The 11,083-nt window shown below is 32.2% G+C and overlaps 1 protein-coding gene across 1 annotated transcript; it reads right to left on the bottom strand.

Moving 5' to 3' along the window:
• Window positions 1–7,811: 7,811 nt before the first annotated feature.
• LOC149056695 (uncharacterized) lies at window positions 7,812–9,762 on the bottom strand. Its single transcript, XM_089224525.1, has 2 exons — window positions 8,021–9,762; window positions 7,812–7,954 (listed from the first exon to the last, which is right to left on the bottom strand). The coding sequence occupies exons 1-2, from the start codon at window positions 9,507–9,509 to the stop codon at window positions 7,896–7,898; spliced, it is 1,548 nt and encodes a 515-aa protein (XP_089080651.1). The 5' UTR covers window positions 9,510–9,762; the 3' UTR covers window positions 7,812–7,895.
• Window positions 9,763–11,083: the final 1,321 nt, after the last annotated feature.

The following is an 11,083-nucleotide window of genomic DNA, read 5'->3' as shown; positions in this document are numbered from 1 at the left end:
GCTCGTCGTCTTCGAGCTGGTCCCGTCGGCTCGTAAAATTAATGAAGCACGCAATGACCCATTATATAGAAAGCGTTATTACTGGCAGCGAAACGAAATTGAGATTTACCGTAAGTGTTAATATATATATATATATATATATATATATGGATCGTTTTGGTATACAGAACGCGCGTTCTATGATAATAATATAATAATATAATAATATACAGAGTGAGTGTGTGTGTGTGAGAGAGAGAGTGAGTGAATGATTGAACGATTCAAAGAACACCGCGCAAATGAGTCAATATGAAATTTACTAATCACTTCAAAAATATGTATTTGATGTCTCACAGCAGCACAACTTGATGTCGAAGGTTCCAGAAAAAACTCGATTAAAACACGCGCAGCTTTGATTTTCGTCTTTTTACCCTCCGCTCGTAATTGTTTCTGACCCGAAATCGATCTTTTGGTCGAATTACAATGAGTGCGGGTCCCTTTTTTTATTGCATCATCACATAACACACACACGACACTCTGCTTAAATATTTGAAAGAGGTTCAAAAAACATGTTGTAAGCACTTCAGTATTTGTATTGAAAATTCAACTGAGATTAATGATTACAGGAAAAAGATATCCAAACAGCCTTCTAGAAAACCTATAAAACCAGCTTGTAAGAGCTGATATTATAGTCGATTACCCATCTCCTTGCAGACTGAATTATCAGCTCTATTGCAGAAGAATAGGTAAGCCGTGAGTTTTACAGAACGCTGCTTGAACATTCTTTTTAGAATGACATCGAAATTCTACAATAATAATAATAATAATAATAATATCTTTTTACACGGTGCATTTATATCATTCTTGAAACATTTATGTATATAGTCATCATATTGACGATAAGCAATCGCTCTGACGAATAGTCAGCATTGTACAACCGACTACCAAGTCAATAATAATATATTCATAGAACGATGAGTAGCAAAATTACTGAGAGATGTGCGCCTTAGGACGGTGTGTTTTACAGATATATTTTGTTTGGTTGTAAACTGTTTACTTCTTGTAAGTTTATTTTTTTTTTCATCTTAAATCTTCATAACAATACGAGCGCAAATAGTAAATTATTCTAAGTAGGGGTTTCTTATTTTATGGAAAACGTATATTGAGCACATCGATTAGACAATAAAATGACAAAACTTTATATATAGTTAATATACAAATAAAATGTTGTGTTGTATTAACGACGCAATGGAATATCGCAGAGTCAAAACACTCAAACTCCCCCCAACCCCCCTGAAGGTATAAATAATAATTATGTAAGCCACGACCGCCCACCGAGTGGTTCAATCGAAACGAGACAAACAAAGGTTTACCGCTCATTTTCTACCATTACACAATGGCACATTTCTAAATCAAAAAACAATCGATCGCAAACACCGGTAAACTGTACATTTTCCCGGATAAACTTGTACACCATAAAAGTTGTCAATTTATATGTTCTTTGTCTCCGAAAGGTCCGCACATAAAACGTAAACCTTTCGGTCGGTCGGTCCTCTCTCCGGCATCACAAACAAAAACAAAAAACAAAAAAAGCCACGAATACTATGTAAGTGACCTTATTTCTAGTTTCTACGGAACAAAACAAAAAAATAAAAATAAAAAAAATACGATGCGCATCTCCGCCGTCTATATATTTCTTGTGAAACAGTTTTAAGACAGCTAACGACCACCAATCTCATGGCGTTTGTTCAGCGGACCGCGAAACATCGGTTTTATATACATCTATAATGATACGAATATACTGAAAATAATATATACATACACATTTCAACCTCAAACCCCCAACGTTCACACGGTTCACAACACGATGCTGTTCTTATCGAAATCTTTAAAATGTTTTCGGGGCTGACGATGCGATGATAATGTGTTTTACGGCGAGAGTTCGTCTTATTAATACTATAGGTGTAGTACCTATTATGATATAATATTATTTATTGTACAGCGATAAAATTTCAATAAAAAATACAAAATATGAGATATAACAAACCGAACCACAAAAACGATACGAGTGAATGAATAGTTTAAACAACTGAATTAATAATATTACGCGATGAATGTTTTAACAGCAAAACATGTGTGTCGTAATAATACATGTAAAACAAATAACAATAACTAGAAAAATTCGATGTAAAAACGTCTTGTAACTAAACGGTTTTCGTAAATACCAAATTTGTTAAAAATCTGACAAGGGCATGCGAGCTTCTCGACCAATCATAAATTCGACAATAATACTTTGTTTACAAAATTATATCGGTGATAATTATTAATGTTATAATAATACTAGCTGAACTTGTAATGATTCCCTCGTGTGTACATCAACCACGCCGTAGTTGGTCGGTCACTCAATCGGCCGACTCTACATCGCGGAAGTTGATAACGATGAAGCGGAACAACGACCGGAAACGTCGCGGCATAGATAGAGGTTTTTACTACGGCGGCAGCGGTGACGTGGAAGGGAATAGAAGCGTTCAAGGCGGGAGGTGACACCCGCGAGTCCGATAGACGATGGTGGGACGTAGTCGAGGATGGGCGCAGAGATGCGAGCAGAGGCTGTATAGAAAGGTTCTAATAAATTATATCCCCCTGCTACGCTTTGCCCGCTACGAATCGCCTCCACCACCAACCCCACCTCCAACGGGATACCATGGCGTCCTGCGGGAGCTGTGAAACGGGCTCTAAACCCGCTTAATGGACGTTCACTTTACCGATGCGATGACACGCAAAAACAAAGCGATAATTCTTCGTACTACCACCGTTTCCACAAACCCCCCACCTCACCACCCCCAACACCATTCTACCAATACCACGCTAAGTCGTGCATCTCTGTGTGTATAAGAATTCCACCGCCGGTCAACACTCAATTAATTTATATATAGGCGCGACCGGTGGTGGGACGGTGACGGCGAGGGAAAGAGAAATTATATTTTTATTTAGCCATGTCAATTATGATGATTTCCGCGGTTAAGTTTATATTATTGTTTTATGGCACGTGGCGCCCATTGCTAAATACGTATTGTGAAATGTGAAAACCGGTGCGAATCGTGTAAGACATAATATAATCAAAAAGTAATTATATGGTAGTGTGCTCGTGATTTTTTTGTCCTAGGCTGAAACCCATGCGGTGATGTGCCAAAAATAAGTAGCCAACCCATCCAAAAATCTATCGTCCTCGAAGTCGTTCTAGGTGAACTTGGCACGGTTATGGAAAATCGTATAAGTCTGCAGATATTAAAAAAGTGGATATTAATAAATAAATCAACTTTTCACGTCACGTTATGTCCCTTAACGGGTTATTAAATTGTAAGAAATCTAAATACTACAAACTATAAACCTTAAACTTCTCGAATAATAAGGCCTAAGTAAAAAAAATAATATATTATATTTCCCATAAACCACCTGCAGGTGTGTGTGTGTGTGTGTGTGTGTGTGTGTGTGTGTGTGTGTGTATGACTGAGTTTAGGGTCATATATCGGCACATGGGTTAAAAACTATAAGCTAAAACACCATTGTTTCTCCGGGGAGATGTCCGGACCTTAACGACATACTATTTAATACGACGATGTTTATAAGTATGATATTTTTTTCTTCGTTTCACGAACATTCATATTTTTTATATTTATTTGGCGGTCTTTTGTCTTGAAAAATAATCATGCTCGACAGTTAACAAGCATAATTTGTATTATTTTAAATAAAAGGGTTATTTTTCAATGATTGACTGGTAGGTATAGCTAATTATAATAAATGAAAAATGAAAAAAACTACGATTGGTATACAAACGTTGTTCTGCTGCATTTGCTTTTCAAAAACCCGTGGTTGGCATATTGGCATTATAATTATAACACGACTACTGTCTTCGTATAATTATTACAAAATATATTTTTTTAAACAATTGTTTTGCATAAACCTTATACTCGTAGTAATTATATTATAGTGTGAATAACTGTTTACATACCATTATACATATTATACATATGCATATATTATGTTTCGTACTTTTGAACATAAACTATAGAAATTCCTAGAGGTTTTTGTATTTTACTTTATTTAGTTCGCTTTTGGGGTGCCTCAAATTATATAAATCAAGCTCTGCGTGTCTTCGCTCTCTACCACTGTGCTGCAATATACACAACAACCATGGTACTGTGTTGTACTTATTACAACTCTATACCACTACATTATATAACTACGCCACTATACATAGCTACGCCGGCGGAATACACAATAAAAGCGAAGCAGCGAACGTTATATTTATATACAAAACATAAAACTCGTCGGTATTATGTACAGAGACATTATTATAACTACTGTATACGAGTCGAAATGCCTACGTGATTTTACCGAGGCTCTGGACATGGGGGAGGAATGCACCTCTATCAAGGTTGGCGATCCATTGTTTGAAGTGCATTTACTCACTTCAAACGCACACGCGCGCGCGCACACGTGCACAAACACACACTCACACACTCTGCTTTTTGATACTTCTGCGGTGGTGCAATACGCGACAATCTTACGCATGTTACGCATATTACGGTTTAAACATGATAAGTGTATATATAATATATTATATACATATCACTGTGTGACCTGTGAGTATATACATATATGTATATATAGGTGTGTATTATGGTTTAATGTCGCCTGCAGGAAAGATGTGTATAGAACAAGTGTGCTGCACCACCGATGAAACAATTTTTGAAAAGCCACACGTAACCACATTATGTCATCATAATATTGAAATTTTTATTCACTATACACCAGAAAACAGACCGGAAATAATTAAAAAGTAACACCATTTTCGAAACGTGTACAAAAAAATGATTCATTTACTATTATTATTATTAATGTCATCATCCATTATTGATACTTTAATATAAACAAATGTGTACAAGTTTACTGTACGCGGTGTACAAGATTATAACACGAGTCAATGAGACGTATGGGTATCGAAAGGTCTATTATATTCATATACAGACTACAGATACAATAAAAACAACTACACGATAATTATGAACGGTAGAGCGAGCAAGAATAAATAAAAATTGTGATCATTAAAGATATATTGTATAGTTAGTTTATATATTATCAGTCAGCAATATAAAACAAAATACCTATTATATAGGCGTATAATACTGCATCATGGCGTTCTCAACGACGTGAAATGGTTGTGACTTTGAGCTGCATTTTTTGCGTAAAACCATAAAATGTATATTTTCCTTTTTTGATAATCTCTACACAATGAGATAAGTAGATGATATACACAAACTGGTGTTTTTGTTTTTTTTTTGTTTTTTTTAATGAATTGTCTAACGATAGTGCATAAAGGAGGTGCAGAGTGTGCAAACGAACGGAGAGGGTATATTATAGCAATTGAAAACACAATCACAAACTTCGGGTAGACGAGCACAAATGTATTTTTCACACTTCTATATTTACTCTCCTAAGCTAAACTATAGTAGTTGTAAGTAACAATATAAATGCTGAAAACGAAGTTTTTGGATCTTCCGGTTGAATGGCCAATTTAATATGTTTTTTTATTTTTTTTTACGACAGAAAAGTCGCAAAGTATAAAACCAATTCCTTGAAACGTAATATTTAAAATTAAGCATAGGTACTCCAAAGCAATATAGTAAAACAATTGAAATAACAAGAGAAGTTGGTATCCTAAATAGTAGGTAGTCGGAATGTGTTAAGTAGGTATCAGTTGTCGAGTGTAACTAACCATTGAGCAGATCTACGGAGATGGAAGTGTTAAATTTTAATTCAAAAGTAAATCATTGCATATGAACAAAAAATATTCGGAAATGGTCGGCCCCTAGACCTAATGATTTATTATAATTTACTTTTATTGCTTTCTTATTCATCGGTAGATCGAACAAATGTTTTTCCAAAAGGTCAAATATAGATATGTCAGAAAATAGGTCGGGATATTTAATAATAAATAAAACAATTAAACTTTTTTTTTTAATTTCAGAACAAAATAACTTATGAGGAATCTCGTATTACATTTCAAGCTTTGCATGTTAAAATTAAACATTTTATGCATTTTTAAGTACAATATATAACTTACACTTTCTGTGATTTCGATAAGTTTCATAGAACATTTAGATTGAATTGATTCAACTAAATTTTACGTAAATATTTTCGTTATTCCATAACTTGGTTTTATTTTCATCAAAAAATGATGAGTGATGACAACCAAAAAAAAAAAAAAAATGATGATTGGAAAAATTCTCAATCCACTAACAATCTAAAATACTGAGTGTATTAAAAATAATATCAAAGGAAAACAATCTATATACGTCTAAAAAACATGATGCTACTCCATTTAAGTTTGTATAGATTATAATTCTAGATTTATGCTCAGTTGAGTACCTATTTTTTATTAAAAAATGTATAACAGAAAAAACCATACAAACGATTTTTATAGATTTCGTGAAAAATGCGTACACATATAATATATTATACTTATAAATTATGATTTTTTTGTTTTATGTCACTTTTAGCCACTAGTATCTAACACTGTGTTACCCTAACATTAATGTATAGAACAATAGATAAAGTTAACATTTATCAGAAGACTTGTACGAGTGTCTACCACTTAATTTCAAATACAATAAATAATTAACCACTTTGCATGAGTTGAATGGTTCAATAAACTAATACTGACACTTTAAATTGACAAATTAGAAAAAAATATATAGAAAAATTATAATGAATTACATAAAATAATGTGTTTGTATAATATTATGTCGTACCGACATTGATGAAATCTACGTTATATGACGTCAGTGAAAATTTTATATTACTAAGTAAATATAATTCTCTCATTTTTCCCCTTTTCTCGTGGATGCTTTATGTCACCCTGGTTGAGAACCACTGGTGTATATAAACTATACAAAACGCACAGGAACGGTTATTTAAAAATACGCAACACAATAACTTTTTCGACACTACCCACACTTCAAAAACTAAGTTCAGTTATTTCTAAATTTAAATACGATCTCGTTGGATGAAAAATAAAGTTTTTTGCTTTATATAGGCCATAGTAACGATTCCGAGAAAATATAATAAATTAATGGAGTACGAAAAAAAATTCATAAAAAGTCGTTAAATGTATTGCGTGCATGCTGTGCACAACAATATTATAATAATATGATTATATTAACAATGATTTACACTATATTATATTATTGTTTTACTTTTTATTTTTTATTGATTTAAAATAATAATTGAATACCAATGCATACTGCGCACATCGTGCACAAATAAAAAATATTATTTAGTAATAATATTAATATGATGTAAGTTATTACGGATCGGACAGAAAAAATGTATCAAAAAACAGGCGTTATCGAACATATTATTATTATTTCGATTTCTGATGACGTTGTACGGTGCCCAACATCCTATTATGAACAATTCCACTGATTTCACTGTAATAAGTCAGGGATTCTCAAACTGTGGTACGCGTACCCCTTGGGGGTACTCAACATTTTTAAGTGGTACGAGACTGGCCAATAAACTTTTAAATTAAAATAGATAATATAATAAATAATATATACTTTAGTTATTAGTAACTCAGAAAAGGTACTCAAAAAATGTATTAGTAAAAAGGGGTACAGTGTTCATAAAAGTTTGAGAATTCCTGTAATAAGTGATGACCAGGGCTCGGAAGTTGTGGCACTAAAAATGGTAATTTTTAGCTCCTTAATAAGCACTAAAAAACTCCAAAATATGCGCTATAAATAGCATGAAAAATCAAAAAATATGCATTTAACTTGAAAAAATTATAATTATAAATTTATTACAAAAAAAAATGAATATACTGTTACATAATTATTATTTATTATACTGTTTTATAAAACGTTTATGTTCATTGACGGTTCAGAGACTGGCTGGACTGGTTGAATTAAAACTGTTAACAAACATGTTAAATTATTTAATTATGTGTGCTTATAATTAAATTAATTCATATATTTACCCTGGGAATTACACTGGATTATTAAATGTTTTCGTAAATTTTCGAATTTGAAAGACCTGCGGTTATTTGATAGTATAGTCTTGTAAGTAGAAAATGACCGCTCAACGTCAACGGACGTTATTGGTGCGTACTTATAAAATACCAAGTCATTACAGTTTAGATCTTCAGGTAGCCCGTCTAGATTTTCAGATGTTTCACCCGTTAAAATATTAGATATTTGTATTAAGGCCGACAAACCATGATTTTTTTCAAGAACTTGGTGTAACTTTTTGTTCACAGCTCTCCCATTCTGATCCCTCAAAGTTTCAAAGCTTCTTTTTATATATTGAACTACTTTAATGGACTCGGACAATGGTATATTTTGCTGTTGTAAATTATCAATAGCCATAGTTAATTTAACAAAGTTTGATTTAATGTACGTAAGATTATTTTCTAAACCAGGTTTTACAATATAATGTTGTGCATCTCTTATACTGATTGCTTCGTCTTTATCTAACATAAAAATAACATGGTGTATAATCTTGAAATTTTCACAATAATATACTGCGGCATCAATCCAACTTCCCCAGCGGGTGAGAATTGGTTCTGGGGGTAAGCTTATGTTTGGTGCTTCTGTTTTAAATAGTAGTAAACGACTTGGTGCTTTTCTAAATATTTTTTTCACACTCGAAATAATTTTGTCGACAGTACTAAATTGACCTCTTACTTCTTCCGCGACCTTGTGGAGCCCATGAACTGCACATGTTACGTGAATCATTTTTGAGTAAAACGATTTCAGAACTTGACCCGCTTTGACCATGTAAGGTGCGGCATCGGATAGAAACAAAAGCACGTTATCATGGTGGATACTACCTGGCCATAGCATATTCATTGATTTATCAAATAGTTTACATATGGTAGAATGGTTAGCTTTATCCAACTCATCAGAATTAAGTAAAAAAATTTCACCTGAACAATGTTCTTCAAGAGTACCAACAATTACATTTGCGATGAAACGACCGTCGATATCAGTGGTCTCGTCAATACTGACCCAAATCATTTTGTTGGAAATTTTTTCTCTGATAGCATTCAAGGTCTCCGTGTAAATATCGTCTACATATCCTTTGCGTAATGTGGCCTCACAGGGAATTTCATTTTTTGTATATGTTTCTAAAAATATTTTAAATTTTGGGTTTGATAGTTTATTTAACGGAATGTTTGCGGAGATTAGAGCTTCACACAAATCTCTATTAAACGATGATTTTTTAGAGATATTAACAGTCATTAATTGTTGTTGTTTTCTTTGTGTTTGTTCTTTACATCGATTAATGCCCTTGAGATGTTTGTCAGTTTTTAAATGTTGAGACACGTTATATTTTTTATCAGAATTTACTTTTGTTTCACAAATTTTACAAAATAAAATACTCGAATCAATTTTAAAAATATCGGAACCGAATTCATCAACATAAAAACGAAGGCGATTTAATAATGTTTTTTTTTCTTTAGGCATTTTTAATTGATATTAAAATACGTATCTAGATTTACGATTTATTTCACGACGACAAGGTTCGACAACGGCGGAATCGGGAGTACTAAAATTAAAACTATAAAGGATAAAGTATATACCATACAGACATATCTGTAATCGTATTTAATTGTTTTGATAATCTATTGCAATGATACAATAAGGGAATAACACTGACGTCACGAACTATTAATACATCGGACCGTCGATGAATTGTAGAACGGTAAAAACATGAAATATTATTCGCTTTATTTCCAATAATTTGAATATTTTTAAAAATATAACCAAATAAAATCGTTATTTTCAACTAAATGTGGTTATTTTCCAAATTATCTGATAATATAACCAAAAATAGCACTAAAAACCTTAAAATGGCAAAATAGCAATAAAAATCATAAATATGCAAAAAATGGCAAAATAAAATTTCGTGTATGACATCAGATAAGTGTGAAACATATTTGTATCTTACTTTGGGTGTTCTAGGACAAACCAAAAAAAATATGCATTTGCCACAACTTCCGAGCCCTGGTGATGACATACGCTTGTGTGGACACATTATACACTCCAACGATGACACGAGCGATGCCGAGTGCAACGAATTATTTTCCGTTCACAAAGTTGATGTTGTTTACGGCTCTAACGCGAACAGATGGACGAAAACTATTGTTTTAGTTTGCCAAACAAGGATTTGTTTTTAATAATAATAATAATAAAACAGCAAACCAACAGACAAAACAAAACATTAAAAACAAAAATCACGCTCAAGCGTTAACTTATCACACCACAATATTAGATATTATAATATATTATATTAATATTATTATGACGGGTCTTCTAAATTCCATGTGATAAACACCGAAGATTATATCAGTGTTACAAGATTTTCCCCTCCCATTTTCGTCGCACATGATTTGAAACACTCTGTATAATATTTGTACATAAACGCACCGAGGCTAAATCTATAGGATTATGATACTATTATTGTTATTTTGTTCATAAACAATTATAACGAGCCAAAATAAGACATTCTAACCTAACTCATGTTCATCTCATCAAAAAAGAACCACCACTAATATGTGATACTTGTAACGAATCATTAACAATTGAGCACATTGCAATTATCTGCCCTAAATACACCGAAGCACGCAAGATACTTAAAAATCCTGTTTCACTCCACCAAGTCTTCATAGATAAGAACACAGCTGGAATCAGTACATTTTTCCTTAATATAAACTCAAACTATCCATTGTAAACAATAACAATAATAATGTAGTAAAATTGATACTAAAATATAATGTTTTATAATATTCTTTTTCTAGTTTAACTTTTGATTAAAATAGGCTAAAACCCTGTGTTTTTGAAGCCTTAACAAACTTATAGATAAAAAAAAAAATATATATATATATATACATATAACTATGTACAATAATTTTAAAACATAAAATTACTAGTCAAAAGTCTTTGGTTAATTATTTTTTATTTTTTTCATAAACCTATGTATTTAAATATCAAGAAGGATCATAACGAATTTTTAAGAATATCTATTTAACAAGTTTATA

Source organism: Diuraphis noxia, unplaced genomic scaffold (assembly GCF_037042655.1).
Source record: "Diuraphis noxia isolate RWA-SAM2 unplaced genomic scaffold, SU_Dnox_SAM2 contig0003, whole genome shotgun sequence".
Lineage (NCBI taxonomy): Eukaryota > Metazoa > Arthropoda > Insecta > Hemiptera > Aphididae > Diuraphis > Diuraphis noxia.
Note: the sequence above shows the minus strand (reverse complement) of the source record. Positions and strands in the feature narration are given on the sequence as shown.